At 40.4% G+C, this 21,247-nt stretch overlaps 1 protein-coding gene and 1 long non-coding RNA gene across 3 annotated transcripts in view; both read left to right on the plus strand.

Annotated features, from left to right (window-relative positions):
• Positions 1-15,232, plus strand: part of LOC135467537 (uncharacterized) — a 58,166-nt gene extending 42,934 nt beyond the window's left edge. The window contains exons 3-12 of the mRNA XM_064745309.1: positions 946-1,032; positions 3,501-3,639; positions 4,181-4,313; positions 5,885-5,978; positions 6,357-6,434; positions 6,967-7,109; positions 7,559-7,596; positions 8,436-8,547; positions 10,218-10,380; positions 15,170-15,232. Coding sequence (XP_064601379.1) covers positions 946-1,032; positions 3,501-3,639; positions 4,181-4,313; positions 5,885-5,978; positions 6,357-6,434; positions 6,967-7,109; positions 7,559-7,596; positions 8,436-8,547; positions 10,218-10,380; positions 15,170-15,232 — 1,050 coding nt within the window. The remainder of the gene's footprint in view (positions 1-945; positions 1,033-3,500; positions 3,640-4,180; positions 4,314-5,884; positions 5,979-6,356; positions 6,435-6,966; positions 7,110-7,558; positions 7,597-8,435; positions 8,548-10,217; positions 10,381-15,169) is intronic.
• A 2,650-nt stretch (positions 15,233-17,882) lies between these two features.
• On the plus strand, positions 17,883-21,247 carry LOC135468753 (uncharacterized). 2 transcript variants are annotated; one of them, XR_010444253.1, is made up of 3 exons: positions 17,883-18,226; positions 19,768-20,023; positions 20,553-21,247. It is a non-coding gene; the product is annotated as an uncharacterized LOC135468753 (long non-coding RNA). The 2 variants fall into 2 exon arrangements; XR_010444254.1 differs by having other exon boundaries at positions 19,926-20,023.

Consider the following 21,247-nt stretch of genomic DNA (forward strand, 5'->3'; position numbering starts at 1 on the left):
ATATGTCATATTACTGCAGTTGTACACTTTGTTTCCTCAGGATTCATTTTATCGGGCACTTGTTTCATTTTTCTTTCGAATTAACTGTGACGTCATTGTAGCCTATGTTTGATATAGGCAAATCGATGCGTTCCCAACTTATATTAAAGATATCCCGTCTTATAATAGGTACAGACAATGCTCATGTCAACTTTTTTGTGCAAAGTCATAGACATTTGCATGCCGGTTATCCGTATGAATCGACTGAATGAGGTTGTAAGCTGGGAATTGCAAACGTGGGGGGTGGGGTGGGGTGGGGCTAGGCAAACATGTGACAGTGGTTCTCCGTACAGTAACAGCCATGAGGCCGCGGGTTCCTTACCGGTCTTAGGCAGCCGTTTTCGAGATTCCTTCGCGCTCCGGCCCTGGTGACTGTAATAAACGCTTAAGACCACTTGTCTTCCACCAGAATAGCGAACAAGTTTGTACATCGTCAGTAGTTTGCCAGAGATCAGTTGTTTGCTCTTGGCACCCCGGCTTCCTCTACACACAAGTCCAAACGTCATCGTATAGGTGAACAATTCTTGAGGAGGTGACAAACATCAACCAAGTACATTTTACATGGTCTGAGCAACGCCAACCTGCTAATGAGTTTAACAAAGTTTAACAAATCTTTGTCGAAATACTGAACAGTCAGCACTGTTTATGCTTACTTTTTTACGCTGTTGCTTTATGCTGAACAAACCATTCTCTTGTAAAAGCTGAATGTGATGGCCTACAACGTAAGAAGGACGTGGGTTATGCTGTATACTATAACGTAAACTAATTTCACTGACTATCTCGAAATAATACTGTCCAGGTATGGCCATAAAGATTTTCCTTTGTGATTTAAACAACTACAAGATGCGTTAAAATGTAATAAAATGTTGCATGATAGTTTCATTATATTTGTACTTTTGCTTACAGGCAGCCCAGTTTTACCAGGACATCGATACGGGTGCAGCTATCGAACTGTCATGTGACAACTCGACGGAGGAGTGCATACCGTCACTGGTAAGTTATCATCACAATTGTAGTTTGGCACTCGGAGAGAAATCTAGAGTGATCCATTTAAGTGGATAATAAAAATTAAATTCTCGTAAATTGCTGAAAATTATGTGGATGGACAAAATTTGAAAATGATCAGTTACATGAGTGCAATTGTTGGAACAAAATTTTGTTAATCATTTGTCTTGACAGACATTATACTCTGCAGTAGCCGATGTAATATGAAAATGATTTGTTCGCGTTATGTCTTTGCCCTGACTGATAAGTTTCTTTTATAGAAATAAGTACTATTTTATTTACTATGTCATTGGAAAACATGTGTAAAATAGTGGGCAAGTCACATATAGTTGTTTAACATACAGTCGTGTACACCAGTGGCAAACCCATTATGTTACATTTATTAAGACGTCACTTATGTTCAGCACGGAAACGATACCCTTAGTAAACTGTACCATGAATTTAATACAAGAGGACACGGAAAAAAAACAATGCCCCATGTTCATCTCATCAGTAGGATTTAAAAGCAGACATAATAGATGCCAGGCATTTCAGTGCATTAAAGGACTCCTCTTGTTTTTATCTTTTATTTTCCTAGTTGTCTTTACAAATGTCACTTTGTATCTTCCACTTCCTTTGTTACATGAGCTGTAACGCACAATGCCTTGATGCCCCCTTGTCAAGTTCACCTGCACACAAAAACCGCTTTAAAAGCTGACAGGCATTGTGTTTGAGGTCGCAATACAGGGTGACTTTGTTCAAAAAGGTCCTGGGAATGAAAATACCTTTTATTATATTTGTCTAATTTTAATCAAGTCATCTAGTCACAAGGACTCTGATATACAAACGACCATGTGGCACCGGATATCTTTCATCTAAATCCCTCTGTGCTTTGCTCTCCACGTTTGTAGAGCTCTATATTTAATTGTTAAAGGAAACATAGCACCTTTTTTGTATTGTCCTGCGGATGGGTTGAATCCCCTGGAGTCTGCACACACCGAACTCTGTCATGATTGTGATAATTGTATCAATTCGCCTTGAGTTTAGTTTGGAACTTAGTTTAGTTTAACTAACTTTAGTTTATGTTTTGTTTAGAACTTTGTTCAGATTAACATAATACACTGATTTCTGTTCAAAAAGAGCCCGCCACACACAATGAAAGACGCAAAGAATGTCTGATAATAGCATCCAGGTGTGATAAGAAAGTGATAACAATGATCTATTTTAATACATTATTTACATCAGGTAGAACTGATATCAACTGTACATTTATACCACTGTCAATGAAAATCTAAGGAAGAAACTCATGGCACATGTTGAAAATGCTTTGTAAAAGGGGGCCACATGATTGCAAGTATAATAACGGAACTTGTACATGTATCATGTTCTCAAGAAAATTGAATGAGTCGGAATCAGTTGAAAGGAAATATAACAATTTGATAAATTTTCTGATAAATTCAAATGTCTTAATTATACCAGACGGTCGATACCTGCTGCAATGTTCAACATGCGTCTCTGTGCACCTCCTCTAATGTTACAAATATATAGACAAACATATCTCAAGGCAGTGTGCATTCTCCCGTATAAAAAAGGTCAATAAGATTAAAGCCTTTCTACCGGACTTGGTTTTCTGCATGGAACACCTATTTTCTACTTTGACTAAGATACTAGGCCTGAGCCAGCGTTTCCTCTATTGTAAGTCTGTACTGATGTGAAACGCTTTTAACATGTCCACAGAGTAAAACGAGCTTTACATATACGACCATTACAAAACAGGTTCCTACCTTTTGTTACTTTGTTTGTTAATTGTATTATTTATAGTTATTATTAACTGGCATCAACGATGAGTTATTGCATCACTTCATTTGCGTACACGAGCCCTTAAATGGTCTCCTTTAAGTTTTACAATGAGTATAATTCTCTTGTAAGTAAACATGGACAGAGCGTTCAGAATGTCTGGCGCTCTGCTTCATGTTCTGTCTAATTCCGCTTAACTCGGGGCTAGGGGTTGTATATTCATTGTGTTGAATTAGATCTCCACTTTAGACATATGAACAAATGCAATCAAAGCAAAAATGAGACACTTAATTTAATATCGACAACATTCTAGCGTGGTGCACGATTTGAATACTGATTTCACCCAGTCACCTAGAGCATACCTTGCATCTTTCACACATCACTGAGAACGGTTGACTGCTTCTCCTTGTATGATTCCGTCCTATTCTTGTACTTTATACACTCCTTAGTTCTTTGGTAATGGTTTTGGGAATTAACCTTACGATTATTGACCGGGAACGTCCATCTTGCATGGTTGACGGCTGGTATACGAATGTCTGTTTCGACGCATAGATCTCTCGCATATTCTTCTTTCTCTAAACCAATTGTTGTTGTAAATTTGGCCGCCGTTGTTAAACAATTTGAATTGAATACATAAAAGCATTTATGGAATTTAATATTTTGCGTTTTTCGGCTTTTAGCGAGGTTCGTTTTACCAGGACAAAATTCTGTACGAACTTTCGCCGTTTGTGGAAAATGACACTCTTGCGATATCCCATATAAAAAAGCGAAGCACAGATTCGCACCAAGTGGTACAGAGGACGGATCAGGATGGCAATGGTAAGTCCGTGGGACTCTTCATGTCTACATCTAATGTTGGGCTTGTGATTAAATAGTACATGGGTTCTCCTCAGAAACGGAAATATATCTACACATAAACATTGATTGTGTTTTATAATGTTTAATATGGCTAAAACAATGTCAGTGTTTTGCAGTGATGCTAGGCAAAATTCAGGCATTCCCGTTTCCTCTTCCTCGTAAACTGATGATAAACATGCATCCACTAAAGTATATATAGTATTCTTGCGTATGCCATTAAGCAACGATCAAATAAATAAATTGATACAGGAATATTTATCAGAACGCCTGTAGGTCTGCTTGTATTGAAAATTGTTCTTCTTGCTTGTTGTTGTCTCCACTGATATAGAAATGTTCAAGACAGCCTCTTGTCAGTTTACCTCAGTCAGGGTTTTATTCTAACTGTTCGTGTAAATGCATAAATAGTAGCAATACAATGCACATGAGAATGGGGTAACAGTTGCTGAGTCTCAAAGTAGTTTCTCAGTTTATTATACCTATTTTTGTTTTCTCCATGTTTTAGAGATATTTCAAGCTCCTATGAGTGTTCGGTTTACTGTAGAAGTGCGGAAAATGTCCCAAAGATCAAAGCGGTCGTACAAAGAGCCGCGTTGTGTGGAATTAGTCGCTGTCATCTCGTATGACATATTTAACAGGTAAGTGCTGGACTTACTAGGTGAATTTCAAATCCTCCCAACTACTTAATACCTCCAAGTGGGTGTCCAAAAGATTAACTGTCATCCACCAATCAATCAGCTAATAAACCATTTATTTCATAACAGTTGATTTATCACGAAGATGCGAAATAACCAACCACTAGCAGGTTAATCAGAAGGATAAGGAATTTAGTAATCAGACCATATCAGTCAACCGCTTTAGTGTACGCCAAAAACTATTTCATGGATTCGTTCAACACAAATTCGGAGCATCTGTTTAGGAATGTTTCATTCATTAAATAACTCGATACGCTTAACAGATGTTGAGATTATACATATGTGCTGATTCATACTTTGTATTAAGGGTGATGGTAAACCTTAAATTAAGGGCAAATAGCACGCTCCTTAACCACTCTGACCTACGAGTAGTACATGTTATCAGCACAGGTGTGTTGCGGCAGGTGTGTATCTAATATATTGACGTTAGACATGAGAGCGCGTCTGAAAACACGAAGACTTCGTATCAGTTAAGTATACATATATCTCCTGTCACCGACCCATGGACTGTGCATGTCCAAAGCAAACGCATTCAAATTTAGTGTGCATGATCAATTGTATTCGAGTTATTAACACAGCCAGCCACATATTACGTGTGTATTGGTACAACTCTCCCGCCCCAACACACAGCTTCGCCACCGCGCGTGCTAACTTAACCAGGTGTGAAATCGCCGACTTGTACTTGTCAGGATATGATCGTCAATTATTTAAAAGCATCTCACGTGACAGTTTTATCAGCGCTTTTCACAAAAATATATGTGTCACGATATCTAACAGTTTCACTCACAGAAAAATAAGCTTATATTTAATTTCACCTTCACTTCAAATGGGAAGAGAACGTGGGGAATGTGATGTAAATGTTTACAGTCCTAACACGTATTGTGTAAGACACGAAAACGCCTGTAGGATACAACACATATGGACGCAACGCCCTTAATACTGGTGTAAATAAAAAAGTCATGCCCTCACATTAGCCATGCGTGTTGTTATTTATATGTTCATAAGCGTTGAATGCTTTGAATTGTTTTCTTCAGAGGACAGACAGCCGTTTTGGTTTTCTCAGAATTTTTAACTTTATCTTTTAATTTATTCTACAAATAAGTATTGAGAATGTCCACTTATCCAATGATTACACCAATGTTTGTACTTGTCATCTGTCATACAAAAAAAAACCGCTCATTTTCCTCGTGTTTAGCTCGAGGCCATAGCTGTAAATACAGTTATATTTATTAACATTGCACTGTGCATATTTATAGCTTGTTGTTTGTAAATATATAATCAAAATGTAATGAGTAAACTCTGGGTGACGTAAGAAGTTAAATGTTACCATTGATTATCAAATGTCTCCACAATACTTGTGTATAGTAATATTTGGATGCTACGTTGACCGGTGCCTCGCGTTTTGCTGTTCATCAACCTATTCACCTGAGGAATAATATTAAGAAATGTGGTAAATCTAGTGGAGTTTAAACGGCGAAATTGGAAGTCATTAAAATGTGTTCATTTCCTTTCAGATGGTACAAACTTAGTCCACATTTTGACAAAACAGCCCGAGAAAATGACGCTTTGTTCAACATACGCCGTTATTTTGCCATGGTTGTTCAAGGGGTATGTGGCGATGTTTGTTTGCATGACGAACTGCTAATGCTTACCTAGGTACTTTCGACTGCGGCTTTGCGTCAGGCTGTTTGTCAGGTAAACCTGACCTGGTGCGGCGCGCCGCGTTGGGCTCTGCCCTGTTTCCGTCACCCATGACCTTGACGAACGATATACAACTGAAATAATCAATCAGATAACTAAATGAAAAAAGTCATATATTTTGAAGTGAAAAGTGCTTCGCGATTCCTTTTGCTCAAGTGATGATGAAATTTGTTTGGCACATTTCATAATGTATTATATTTTGACTTATTGACCGCTGGATAAAATAAAATTTATGTTTATTATTTCACATAATGTGCTATGCTTTATTTCGGTTCGCTTTGACAGGTGGATTTACGGTATTCAAGTATCATCACCATAGACTTCAGCCTGTGTGTCAAGCTTTCTGCTTACGTCATTGCAACTGTAAGTTTATTAGGCTTAAAACGGTGTAAAATGTTCAGAAACCAATAGTTATAGTTTCTTATTTCCCTATATCTTAGGAGCCTTCCCTTATACACCATCAACATTTGGGTGTATAGACGTAAGCTACGGCCTTGACAATGTCTCCCAGATATCAGTATCATTGATTATTTAGGAACGTATTGTCTAGTACAGTCTGCGGTATGTTTTCTCTCATTCTCCTTAATAAATCCATGCAGCGACTACAGTGTGATAGCTGGTAAATTGTTACAAGTAACCGATGAAATACGACCTTTTGTCTCTCATTCTCCTTAATAAATCCATGCAACGATCACAGTGTGGTAGCTGGTAAATTGTTACAAGTAACAGATGAAATACGACCTTTTCTCTCCCATTCTCCTTAATAAATCCATGCAGCGACTACAGTGTGATAGCTGGTAAATTGTTACAAGTAACCGATGAGATACGACCTTTTGTCAATTCACCTTAGTTAGCATTGTCTGTCTGCTCAGCGTTGTATACCCTAACTTCCCAGACTAAGCGGGATTCCCCATGGACGGAAACTAAAAACGTGGGCGGGGCTGTGGATGGTGCTGATGTCCTTCCCTTCTTTAGAACCTGGTCGATCCACAACGGTGGGAAGATTGGTCCATACGACCACATACAGCTGTTCACCGGGTGAGTGTCAGCTAATAAACTCAAAAGCTGATGGAATTGAGTGGCCTCCCCTGATGCCCTTTTCAACAAAACATCACAGAGAGCGTAACTATAACATGTGTTGATTTTATTGGCCTATCAAGCCAATGAAATAATGTTTCACAGTTCACTTAAATAATCGGTAACCTTTTCTAATATGTGCGCAGCTATGTACCTGATCGTTGTTAGTTTGATTGTTACCTTAGAATTCAACATCGTTTTTCATTTTTATTTCAATCATATAAGAACTTGTTTTCTACTGTTAGTATGAATAGTGCTATCTAACTTACTTACCTTGCCGGAAACACCAGCCATGATTCACGTAAAGTCGTCCTATTAGAGTTCTATATGTGGCCCTGTGTTAGATTATCCTCCGATATCACAATGTACAGAATGCACGGAATGTTCATATTAGATCCTGTTTCTTACAGGTACGATGTAAAGACAGGGGGAGATACATCCGCTGTGGGTAGGTAAACTTCACCACCACCTTATCTGTTGGCTTTAAGAAACAGACCACCTGTAAATTAAATTACACATAGATCAAAAGACATGGTTTTCTTGTCTATTTGTTACAGGTCTGAGCTACATCCGTTCCACGTGCCTGAAATCTTGGGCCGTGTCTGTAATATTCATGTCTATGTGTTACAGGTCTGAGGTACATCAGTTCCATTTGCCTGAAATCTTGGGCGGCGTCTGTAATATTCATGCCTATCTGTTACAGGTCTGAGCTACATCCGTTTCACGTGCCTGAAATCTTGGGCCGTGTCTGTAATATTCATGCCTATCTGTTACAGGTCTGAGTTACATCAGTTCTATTTGCCTGAAATCCTGGGCCGTGTCTGTAATATTCATGCCTATCTGTTACAGGTCTGAGTTACATCAGTTCTATTTGCCTGAAATCCTGGGCCGTGTCTGTAATATTCATGCCTATCTGTTACAGGTCTGAGTTACATCAGTTCTATTTGCCTGAGATCTCGGGCCGTGTCTGTAATATTCATGCCTATCTGTTACAGGTCTGAGTTACATCAGTTCTATTTGCCTGAAATCCTGGGCCGTGTCTGTAATATTCATGCCTATCTGTTACAGGTCTGAGTTACATCAGTTCTATTTGCCTGAGATCTCGGGCCGTGTCTGTAATATTCATGCCTATCTGTTACAGGTCTGAGTTACATCAGCTCTATTTGCCTGAAATCCTGGGCCGTGTCTGTAATATTCATGCCTATCTGTTACAGGTCTGAGTTACATCAGTTCTATTTGCCTGAAATCCTGGGCCGTGTCTGTAATATTCATGCCTATCTGTTACAGGTCTGAGTTACATCAGCTCTATTTGCCTGAAATCCTGGGCCGTGTCTATTGTGGAGGATAACCAAGACATGATGCACACAACTACGGCTTCCACACATGAGATAGGCCATAGGTAATGAACCACGCCCTGCTGGGAACGCAACCAAAATAAGCAGAACTTTAATCAGTAGCTATTATACTTGTATTCATGTAAATTTCCAGGCATATTTTCTTCTTTCATTTTGATCAAAACCTAGTGCATGTGTCTCTCTAACTAGGAACTTCGTTACTCTTCCACACAGTTTTAATATGCATTCTGTGACCCATGGAAACCAAGAATAAACTGTTCACAGCCAGTATTTACAGTTAAAAGAGCAGGTATTATTTTCTGTAAAATATTTTCATTGAGACCAATTTTGAGTATGACACTGAATAAATTCTTTCCTTCTCAAAAATACACATGAGAATATACATGTACACAGTAGTTTGCACATGAGTAGTTTCAGTTGTACCTATTTGTTTATTTACTTATTTATTTATTTATTTATTTATTTATTTATGACTGGTGTATTACATCGTACGAAAATATTTCACCTATAAGCAACGAGAAAAATGTGGGGATGAGACCGGACCAAGTCTTAGGATGCCCCGCGAAGCTGGCCTGACACATGAAAAGTCTTGCAACGTAATACCACATCGGGCGTAATGCGCAAGCGCGAGTAGTCTCAAAGATAGTCAATAAATAAATATGATAGTGCTTTTATATTTTCAGCTGGAAAACATAAGTGTACATACAAATCCACCTTGTTCAGTCAAATGCAGCGTACGCTAACCTGCGACTGGCATGTCGCTAAAGCAAAACCTCTCATCTCAAACCAATCGTACTGTTATGTCGCAAAAGCCAACCTCTCATCTGAAATCAACCATACTGTTATGTCGCAAAAGCCAACCTCTCATCTGAACTCAATCATACTGTTATGTCGGTAAAGCAAACGGAAAACAGCTACACATTACTCCATGCTTGACGGTATAGGACAGCCATTCATATATCCTATTTTCTCTTCAGTTTAGGTGCCTATCACGACGGTCACAGAAATGTCTGCCCAAAATCCTCAAAGTACATTATGTCGCCGAAGATAGGACAGCCGAGCAGCGCGGATGAACTAAATCCATGGAGATTCTCACAATGTTCCGTCAGCTATTTTGCCAAAACATTAAGGCTTCTAAAACGGTAAGTTTCTAGTTCCTGGAGCCAAAATTGAATTGGTGGTGGGAGGGGGGAGTAGGCACATAATAAACATATCCACATATTAAACAAACCGCACATAATACTGTACAGTAACCAACTTACGTTGGTCAGTTAAGTCATATAAATAGGGGAGACAACTGCGAATTTGTCACATAAGAGTGACATACATTTTAATTTATTTGTCATAGGAGTACAATTAGGCATATTCTTACAACAGAATACGCTAAAAATGTAAAAATGGAGGAACTACAATTAACAACACACCTGTGATCAAGAAATTATTTCGCATACAGCTTATTTATTTGGACAGTCCAAAATAATGAAAGCAGAATAATCTAATGCGCGGAACTTTAAGCACTTCTTCTGTAAGAGGGCTTCAATGGATAGAACAACTTTGTGAAACAGTTTTGACTTCGGTGATCATATTTTGATGTTGGTATTTCGGATAAGAATTTCTTACCTTCGTGCATTGGCCGTAAAGTTTAAAATAGTTATGCACGCATTATTATTAAAGTTCACATTTAAAATGTAACCTCAGATCTGTTGATTGACAGGTATGGCATTGACTGCATCAGCGACAAGCCCCGACTCCTTGGCGACCGCCAGTGGAAATCTTACACACGGAATCTGCCGGGACAACTGTACCCTCCAGACCAACAGTGTAGATTGATGCACGGAGATACATCCTTCATGAGCCGGAAACTCCTACAAGAGAGGGTAAGTGTTTTGTAGCTAGTTCCTCCAAGAGAGAGTAAGTGTTTTGTGCCTAGTTGAGTGTAGATTGATGCACGGTAATACATCCTTCATGAGCCGGAAACTCCTCCAGGAGAGAGTGCGTGTTTTGTATCCATAGTGTAGACTGATGGATGGTAATACATCCTTCATGAAGCGGAAACTCCTCCAGGAGAGAGCACGTGTTTTGTAGCTAGTTTAGTGTAGATTAATGCACGGTAATACATCCTTCATGAGCCGGAACTCCTCCAGGAGAGAGTACGTGTTTTGTATACATAGTGTATACTGATGGACGGTAATACATCCTTCATGAAGCGGAAACTCCTCCAGGAGAGAGTACGTGTTTTCTATCCATAGTGTAGACTGATGGACGATAATACATCCTTCATGAAGCGGAAACTCCTCCAGGAGAGAGCACGTGTTTTGTACCTAGTTGAGTGTAGATTGATGGACGGTAATACATCCTTCATGAGCAGGAAACTCCCCCAGGAGAGAGTACGTGTTTTGTACCTTGTTGAGTGTAGATTGATGCACGGTAATACATCCTTCATGAAGCGGAAACTCCTCCAGGAGAGAGCACGTGTTTTGTACCTAGGTGAGTGTAGATTGATGAACGGTAATACATCCTTCATGAGCCGGAAACTCCTCCAGGAGAGAGTAGGTGGTTTGTATCTATAGTGTAGACTGATGGACGATAATACATCCTTCATGAGCCGGAAACTCCTCCAGGAGAGAGTACGTGTTTTGTATCCATAGTGTAGACTGATGGACGGTAATACATCCTTCATGAGCTGGAAACTCCTCCAGAAGAGAGCACGTGTTTTGTATCCATAGTGTAGACTGGTGGACGGTAATACATCCTTCATGAGCCGGAAACTCCTCCAGGAGAGAGTACGTGTTTTGTAGCTAGTTTAGTGTAGACTGATGGATGGTAATACATCCTTCATGAGCCGGCACTCCTCCAGGAGAGAGTACGTGTTTTGTACCTTGTTGAGTGTAGATTGATGGACGGTAATACATCCTTCATGAGCCAAAAACTCCCCCAGGAGAGAGTACGTGTTTTGTACCTTGTTGAGTGTAGATTGATGGACGGTAATACATCCTTCATGAAGCGGAAACTCCTCCAGGAGAGAGCACGTGTTTTGTACCTAGTTGAGTGTAGATTGATGGACGGTAATACATCCTTCATGAGCCGGAAACTCCTCCAGGAGAGAGTAGGTGGTTTGTATCTATAGTGTAGACTGATGGACGGTAATACATCCTTCATGAGCCGGAAACTCCTCCAGGAGAGAGTAGGTGGTTTGTATCTATAGTGTAGACTGATGGACGATAATACATCCTTCATGAGCCGGCACTCCTCCAGGAGAGAGCACGTGTTTTGTATCCATAGTGTAGACTGATGGACGGTAATACATCCTTCATGAGCCGGAAACTCCTCCAGGAGAGAGTACGTGTTTTGTATCCATAGTGTAGACTGATGGATGGTAATACATCCTTCATGAAGCGGAAACTCCTCCAGGAGAGAGCACGTGTTTTGTACCTAGTTGAGTGTAGATTGATGGACGGTAATACATCCTTCATGAGCCGGAAACTCCCCCAGGAGAGAGTACGTGTTTTGTACCTTGTTGAGTGTAGATTGATGGACGGTAATACATCCTTCATGAAGCGGAAACTCCTCCAGGAGAGAGCACGTGTTTTGTACCTAGTTGAGTGTAGATTGATGGACGGTAATACATCCTTCATGAGCCGGAAACTCCTCCAGGAGAGAGTAGGTGGTTTGTATCTATAGTGTAGACTGATGGACGATAATACATCCTTCATGAGCCAGAAACTCCTCCAGGAGAGAGTACGTGTTTTGTATCCATAGTGTAGACTGATGGACGGTAATACATCCTTCATGAGCCGGAAACTCCTCCAGGAGAGAGCACGTGTTTTGTACCTTGTTGAGTGTAGATTGATGGACGGTAATACATCCTTCATGAGCCGGAAACTCCCCCAGGAGAGAGTAGGTGGTTTGTATCTATAATGTAGACTGATGGACGATAATACATCCTTCATGAGCCGGAAACTCCTCCAGGAGAGAGTAGGTTGTTTGTATCTATAGTGTAGACTGATGGACGATAATACATCCTTCATGAGCTGGAAACTCCTCCAGGAGAGAGTAGGTGGTTTGTATCTATAGTGTAGACTGATGGACGATAATACATCCTTCATGAGCTGGGAACTCCTCCAGGAGAAAGTACGTGTTTTGTATCTATAGTGTAGACTGATGGACGGTAATACATCCTTCATGAGCCGGAAACTCCTCCAGGAGAGAGTACGTGTTTTGTATCCATAGTGTAGACTGATGGACGATAATACATCCTTCATGAAGCGGAAACTCCTCCAGGAGAGAGTACGTGTTTTGTAGCTAGTTGAGTGTAGATTGATGGACGCTGATACATCCTTCATGAGCCGGAAACTCCTCCAGGAGAGAGTACGTGTTTTGTATCCATAGTGTATACTGATGGACGGTAATACATCCTTCATGAGCCGGAAACTCCTTCAGGAGAGAGTACGTGTTTTGTAGCTAGTTGAGTGTAGATTGATGGACGCTGATACATCCTTCATGAGCCGAAACTTTTCCAGGAGAGAGTACGTGTTTTGTATCCATAGTGTATACTGATGGACGGTAATACATCCTTCATGAGCCGGATCTCTACCAGGAGAGAGTACGTGTTTTGTATCCATAGTGTAGACTGATGGACGGTAATACATCCTTCATGAGGCGGAACTCCTCCAGGAGAGAGTACGTGTTTTGTATCTATAGTGTAGACTGATGGACGATAATACATTATTCATGAGCCGGAAACTCCTCCAGGAGAGAGTACGTGTTTTGTAGCTAGTTTAGTGTAGACTGATGGACGATAATACATCCTTCATGAGCTGGGAACTCCTCCAGGAGAAAGTACGTGTTTTGTATCTATAGTGTAGACTGATGGACGGTAATACATCCTTCATGAGCCGGAAACTCCTCCAGGAGAGAGTACGTGTTTTGTATCCATAGTGTAGACTGATGGACGATAATACATCCTTCATGAAGCGGAAACTCCTCCAGGAGAGAGTACGTGTTTTGTAGCTAGTTGAGTGTAGATTGATGGACGCTGATACATCCTTCATGAGCCGGAAACTCCTCCAGGAGAGAGTACGTGTTTTGTATCCATAGTGTATACTGATGGACGGTAATACATCCTTCATGAGCCGGAAACTCCTTCAGGAGAGAGTACGTGTTTTGTAGCTAGTTGAGTGTAGATTGATGGACGCTGATACATCCTTCATGAGCCGAAACTTTTCCAGGAGAGAGTACGTGTTTTGTATCCATAGTGTATACTGATGGACGGTAATACATCCTTCATGAGCCGGATCTCTACCAGGAGAGAGTACGTGTTTTGTATCCATAGTGTATACTGATGGACGGTAATACATCCTTCATGAGGCGGAACTCCTCCAGGAGAGAGTACGTGTTTTGTATCTATAGTGTAGACTGATGGACGATAATACATTATTCATGAGCCGGAAACTCCTCCAGGAGAGAGTACGTGTTTTGTAGCTAGTTTAGTGTAGACTGATGGACGGTAATACTCCCTTCATGAGCCGGAAACTCCACCAGGAGAGAGTGCGTGGTTTGTGCCAAGTTCAGTGTGTCCTGATGCATGTAGGTACATCGTTCATAAATCCATTTCTTTACAGAGAATAGCAGCCTTTACAACTGTCTATGTGATGATAAGAGTAATTTCCCTTGTCTAGTACTACACGCTAATGCGAGTGGTTCTTGCTCAACTCCTGATCCAGCCCCTGCTAGCAAACAAATAGATTCTTGTGTCCCATTGGTCCACCCTAGTCAGGATTACATCACAATTCCTATTAGTACCTATTTAAACCTTATTTATTGTCTCCTAAGGATGTGCCAACAGAAAACCGCATTTGGACAAATAGCATTATCCGAGGCCACGAAATTGAGTACATTTTCTGTCCTTCACAGACGTTACCCAATATATGTACGGGGATGTGGTGTCATTCGGGAGGGTCAAAGTTCACATTTCACATCCCAGCCCGAGGCACGTCGTGTGGAGACAAGAAGGTCAGTAATATATTTAAGACGTAGGGCACAGAGAGAAAAACCGGAGCAGCGACGACGGTGTGATAGCTGGCAAATGCTCACACTTAGCCGTTGAAATACAGCCTCTTGTCAGTATACCGCAGTTAGGTTTTATTCTAACGGTTCACATAAATGCTTAATTAGTAGCAAATTACACGCCCCCTAGCACCATGGCTTAACTAGAATTAGGTAAAAAAAGCTACAGTGATGTTAATTGCAATATATTAGATGTCACTGATCTAGATTTAATCAAAATGCTGTGTTGTCATCACATTTTACATACAATCACATTAAAACAATGCACAGGCACCAGGTCTCGGGGATGCTTAGTCCATCAGCAGAATCCTGGCTTATGAATGAATGAATGATTATGGCTTAACGCTCCTGGCTTATGCAGGAATACAATATAATTAAGACGTATAATTCTAAAAAGACAAAACATGTTTTTGCTTTATTTTGATCGACATAGCTAATATCTAGTACTTCTAATAGCAGGGAAAAAACTTGTACGTTACAAATAGCTTTATATAATCTGACTTCCTATGAATGTTGATAACTTATTACCAATAATTATGATAATTTCAGAAACGTTTTTATACATTTCCTATCAGTTCTGTTTTTTTTTTCTATTTTCAGTGGTGTATTGACGGAAAATGTCAGGTCAACGCTACAGCTCCCTTTATGAATGGTAAATATTAAAACTTTTGTATTATGTCATGTCATTCGTGAGATAATTAATCTCTCATAACGATGTTTGTTACTGCATAATTATAAACAGATTTGCTCAGATACGGATTAGCCAATGACGTTAAATCATACATGCAACGATAAATGTACACGTGAATGTCAAAGAAATGCATGTTCCTTTAACATACCTACATGCAAAACATAGTAAGTAAAGTACATTCTCCCCACATATCTGCCATTTGTTTTCATTCCATCATATGCCGTTAATAAACAATTTTTTTGTTTATAACTGTATAAAGCCAATTGTACACAATTTCCATATGATCTGAAATTAGGCTAATCTGTGTTGAAATTATGTGAAACCTCTTCCTCTGTTTCGACCAGAACAATGTCCGTTCGGCGATTTTGTCACGGATATTTTCGTGGGATGGACCTGTAAACGCCTTGTGCAACACTGGGATTATCTCTGCATCTGGGATTACCAAGGCATGAAGAAGAAGTGCTGCGATTCCTGTGCGCCTGTTCTCCGTAAATCTCGTGGGAAAAGATCTCTGCTGCGGTCACCTAGTGACAAGGAGATAAAAAGGGAGTTAAACAGACGAGCCCTGCTTAAAGGACGGCGTTCTAGAAGTATAGGACAAACATCTCTAGACCAATCGTCCTTAGTTCATTTAGGCCTACTACAGGCTAAAACAAAAAGGAAACGACACATATCATCGCAAACAGGTAATTACTTTTATATAGTTTAATACTTTGATGGATTGCCAATTAAGATAAACGATGTCATATTTAAATGATACATGAGTCATGTAAATTTTGGTAAGGTTAATTTAAATTAACCGCTGGTTTTTGTGTGTTGTTGTTCTGTTTTGAAAATAAATCTGATACAGGCGCATTCGCATTTTACCTTATATTTAAGAATAGCTATCTTTTACTTGCCTCGTGGGTGACTCCAAAGGTACGAGCTAATATTTATTTATTTAACTGATGTTTTACGCCGTACTCAAGAATATTTCACTTATATGACGGCGGCCAGCATTATTTTTGCGAGCTAATAAGCCAAATCAGTTGCCAAAAGGTTTGAATATGTAAGATGTTTACATTCACTCTGATAACTATGATAACTAGGGATCAGTTGCCTTGTCTCACCCAAGCCTACATGCGAGAGCGCTCAAGACTGCTTAAATGAAACTACGGCATGATTTATATTAGCTCTGCCTGTTTGATTCAACTTGAAAACGTCATGTTAATTTATCTGGTGCATATACATTAACTTTATACACAATTTTTAGGAAATTTATTTGAACAAAATTATTTCTTCAGGTATTCGCGGGTCCTCATATTACCTCTCTACCTCCGTACATTTGGATGGGTTCGTTTTCGACAACCTGCCGATGGCTGCGTAGTAAAATTACATATAGCCCAAGCAACTTGGGACCAATCAGTGATGCTCGTGTGCGGTGTGACACTAGAAGGCATGATGAGTGGAAAACTTGAGAGGGCGTGGCGGATTTCATTATAGAACTGCTCATTACAGGAGAACAATTTATGAGTTATGAGGAATTCGGTGTAGGCACACTTCAGGGTGTTTCTGTGAATCTTCACGTCGAAAACTACTGTGTGACTGTTCGGTAAAACAGTTCAAGAAATATGATTGGCCCAAGGATAAAAATGCTCAGTGGGGTCGTCGACAAAACCTATGGGAGTGCAGTCGCGGTCACCGGAGACATTGTACATACATGTGAAATATGACAGGCTTGTGAATAAAACTGCGTGAATGGCGTGTGGATGTGCACCTAACGATGCATGTGCTGTAAGTGTTTATATATGCAAGCTTGTGCTATACATTCGAACTGTATGTGTAAAAACTGTATATATACATATTTACAAAGAGATACATTTGTAAATAAAATTTATTTATTGGGATGTTTATATTTTTGTTTTATTGAACTTCATTTATGAGAAGGAAACAAGCGTCTCTAAAGTTTTAGAGGTTTATACGTGGCAGTAGCATTCTATTGTGCAGCTAAATACTGACGAAATGTACAGTACTGTTTTACCTTCCTACAGTAGGCGTCGACCCTAGCTTTAGAACACAAGTCAGGACCTTCATTGTTCCATTATAGAAATATCAGAACAAGGAGAATTGAAGACCTCAAATAAACGTTAGTCATGACCCTGCGATAAAATGTTTTTTTTCACACGAAAATGACGGACCATCCCACTTAAAGCCTGGGAATACAGGATTCCAAACTTACTCTAAGGATTTGAGTATTTTGGGTCGTAATTGTCGGAGACAATAACAGGATCTGTCTGGACTGTGGTAGATCTGGTCTGAACTGCGCAGCCCTTTAATCTGCTATCATGAGATCCCGGTAGGATCAGTTATCTCAACTGGCAATCGTAGTCACAGAGTTTTGACGATGCATGGTAAAAATTTGCAAACTCGTTGAACTAGTTTAAAACTTATTGTTAATAGACAGAAAGAAGTTTACAAAAAATATACATCAAAATTACCGTCGGGCATAGTTATTTATGATTTGTTTGAATCTTCTTTTCCGCCGTGCATATGGATATTTCACTTATATGACAACATCACGACTTACATCGGCATCTGAGCCGGCGGAAACTGGATTTAAACCTGCCACCACATGGACACAGACCCCCATTACAACTTCCGTTTTTCAGTAGGGACGATTGTAGTTCTGTGTATTTTAGGGTGTAAAGTCTTTTTTTGCTGCCAGCCTGCCGTTTTTGGTGTACAGGTGCATGCTTGGTATCAAAATGATGGAAATTGTCTAAGCTTTGGGCAGGTATGAGTTTTAATGGTGAAAGTTTGAAATTCTGGGCGAGAGGACACAAGGAGACAGGTGGTGATGAGGCTGCGAGTGACGTCCCCTTGGCGTTGCTAGGCACCCCTCCCAGCTGCCGGCATGGAAAGGTCCAGATTTTGACGGTCAACCTATGTCAAGATTTTTACAGCTTCTTTCTCACAGGCTGGGCCAGGTATGCACCAAAGCTTATTGGCCTCGGAATGTTTGGGACTGAGCTACAGCGCTAAACGTTAACATTGTCGCTTATGGAAAACTAATGGGGGTCTGAGGCCTGATCTGTCCACTTGTGCCAAAACATGTAATATGTCACTGTGTGCTCAGATTTCGCAGCAGCGTGATAATATTTGGTGGGTACATCTGCGATGTGGTTTGCATTGACATGGAACTTGATTGAGCAGTTTTAAAGCTTTTTAATTCTATATTTTCCCCACATATCCATTTTGTCTAAAAATCGGCTAAAACGCTCTGTGGTCAAGGGTATAGTACAGGAGTATAAACAGACTGGAACAAACACAGACAACGTTTCATTGTTCCTGGTTTTTTAAATGTCTCTTTTGGGGCTGACATTTGATGAATAATGCAAAATTTGAGTGCTGCGAGTGAAATTGGAGTATGTGGCTGATAGATAGGGTGGTGTGATTAAGGATGGTCGATAAGGCCTTGCATCACATATAAGGGCCCAGCCTCACACAGGTGGATAAAAACACATCAGCAGATTAATTTACTTGGCTAGAGTAGTAGAGAGGGCCAGTGTGCATTTAATTTACAAACCAAGTCAGGTTCCTCCCATGTGTGCCACCACACACTAGGTAAATGTGCTTCAAATCATCCTGCAGGTCACAAAACATTAAAAACAGGCATCTCTGCTGCAACACTGTCTGCTGTTTTGGGCATAGACTTGAAGTGGACAAGGTAAATTTTCCTCTTTAAACTTAAAAATAAACCACTGTAGGCATGTAGTTTTCATTGCATGTGTATATTCATTCCTCTGACAAGTTACATGTGCACTCACACAGTATGTGTGGCGTTGGAACAAAAATGATCAATTTCAAGTTTCTAGCATACATGTAAGTGTGATCTGTTGGAATATTGCCCTTGTGAAAATGAGTCTCTGCCCCACCAGGTGTCTGTTTCTCCACCAGAACATAGTACGCTGTTCCTGCGACATCTCAAGGAGTTTTTGTTTTAGTATCTGGCCCAGTGTGGCATCCACCTCCCTGGGCAACTGGGATTTTTTTTATGTTTCCAATGTCCTCACACACAAGTTAGAAATTAGACAGCTACATATGGCTTTCACATCCTAGTTTAATACCTATTGAGCTTTCGTCTTGGTTTCCCTCTTTAGATCTTGTCTCCCAAACATGGCGTCAGTGAACTTTGCCTGGTTTATGCATATATTGAACTGGGATCTACCTAGGTGAGTGGGGTCTGCTAGCCGTTCAGCTTCCTCAAAGGCGTGACCATTCGGATGCAGTCTTCCACTCCCTTGGCCGACCTAGAATCCCCGTCATTGGTCCGGTACTACACCATGACACATACCCCTCCAGCACCCCCGACCCCCCCCCCCCAAACGGGGAAACGTCACAGGTTTCTCATATATGTACGGACAGTTTGAATGTCCATTCCTCATGCCCACCCAGGAACACCCAGTGTGGAACCTGATTACGGATGTAATTTCTCACTGATTATTTGAGGATTTCTGTGTTGTTACAGGTTAAAAAGTATAGCTTTTCCCCTCTTCTTGGGTCCCTTCAACATGTCTTGGGAGGGTTGCCTTGCTGACTGTCTGAATGACCAATGTGCATGTACTGTGTGGCTTTATTTTTGTAAGTGGCAAATTCATATTTCTCCCCTCTACTTATCTCTTGTAGATGCCAGTGTCACACTTTGGTGTTTGTTATGTAGAAAGTACTAATTTAGTCTGAGGCAACAACACAGGTGGTGGGATTCTTTTGCACTGTGAGTTGAGGTAAGCCAGCCAACCAATGGCAGCCATGGGGGAGACGGGAAAGGGGGGTAGTGGGGGAGGGGGGGGGGAGGGTAGTGGGGGAGGGGGGGGGGGAGGGTAGTGGGTGATCTTTTAAAGGGTTTTATCATGTGAATCACTATGTAAAAGGGATACTAGTCTTTTCTTTAGCCCTATCCATGGAAACTGTGCCTATGAGCATTTCTATATCAATTTGGATGCATATGTTTACTTTGATGGTGATCAAAATGTACTTTTCTGGAATTTTGAAACTCCGCTTTGCTACCCACCTGTATCACTTTAAGTCAAATTTTGCACAAAGTTGCTAAAAGGTATGTCCTATATTTTGTAAGTGAATTGTCAGATAAATTACCTGTCTTTTGATATATATTTTGACACTTTTGGCTTTTAAGTATTTTCTTTACACTGCTGTAAACAAGAAAATCTACTTGAAAATCCATACTTTTCTAAATGTTTGTCAATGGAAAATGTAAAATACTTTGTCATTGGAATTTTTTCGTTTTTCTTGCAGATATACATACCAGCTTTCCAAAACATTTGACCTGGTTGAGATATTTTGAACGGTATGTGCACTACAGAGCTTTGAACTTCATGCTTGAGGACGGACAAACAGACACATTTCCAAGATAGGGGTACCCCAAGTTAAATTCCTCCTACTCAAAAGTTTTTGCATGTATCAAGCTGTAACTTTATGTGTGAGGTTTAGAGGTAGTAAGCATTATGTGGTGCAAAAATTATTGATTTTGAAAAAAGTTGGCTGGTGTGATAGGACACAGACCCCCATTACAACTTCCGTTTTTCAGTAGGGACGATTGTAGTTCTGTGTATTTTAGGGTGTAAAGTCTTTTTTTGCTGCCAGCCTGCCGTTTTTGGTGTACAGGTGCATGCTTGGTATCAAAATGATGGAAATTGTCTAAGCTTTGGGCAGGTATGAGTTTTAATGGTGAAAGTTTGAAATTCTGGGCGAGAGGACACAAGGAGACAGGTGGTGATGAGGCTGCGAGTGACGTCCCCTTGGCGTTGCTAGGCACCCCTCCCAGCTGCCGGCATGGAAAGGTCCAGATTTTGACGGTCAACCTATGTCAAGATTTTTACAGCTTCTTTCTCACAGGCTGGGCCAGGTATGCACCAAAGCTTATTGGCCTCGGAATGTTTGGGACTGAGCTACAGCGCTAAACGTTAACATTGTCGCTTATGGAAAACTAA

The sequence above is a fragment of the Liolophura sinensis genome, chromosome 6 (assembly GCF_032854445.1).
Source record: "Liolophura sinensis isolate JHLJ2023 chromosome 6, CUHK_Ljap_v2, whole genome shotgun sequence".
NCBI classification, from domain to species: Eukaryota; Metazoa; Mollusca; class Polyplacophora; order Chitonida; family Chitonidae; genus Liolophura; species Liolophura sinensis.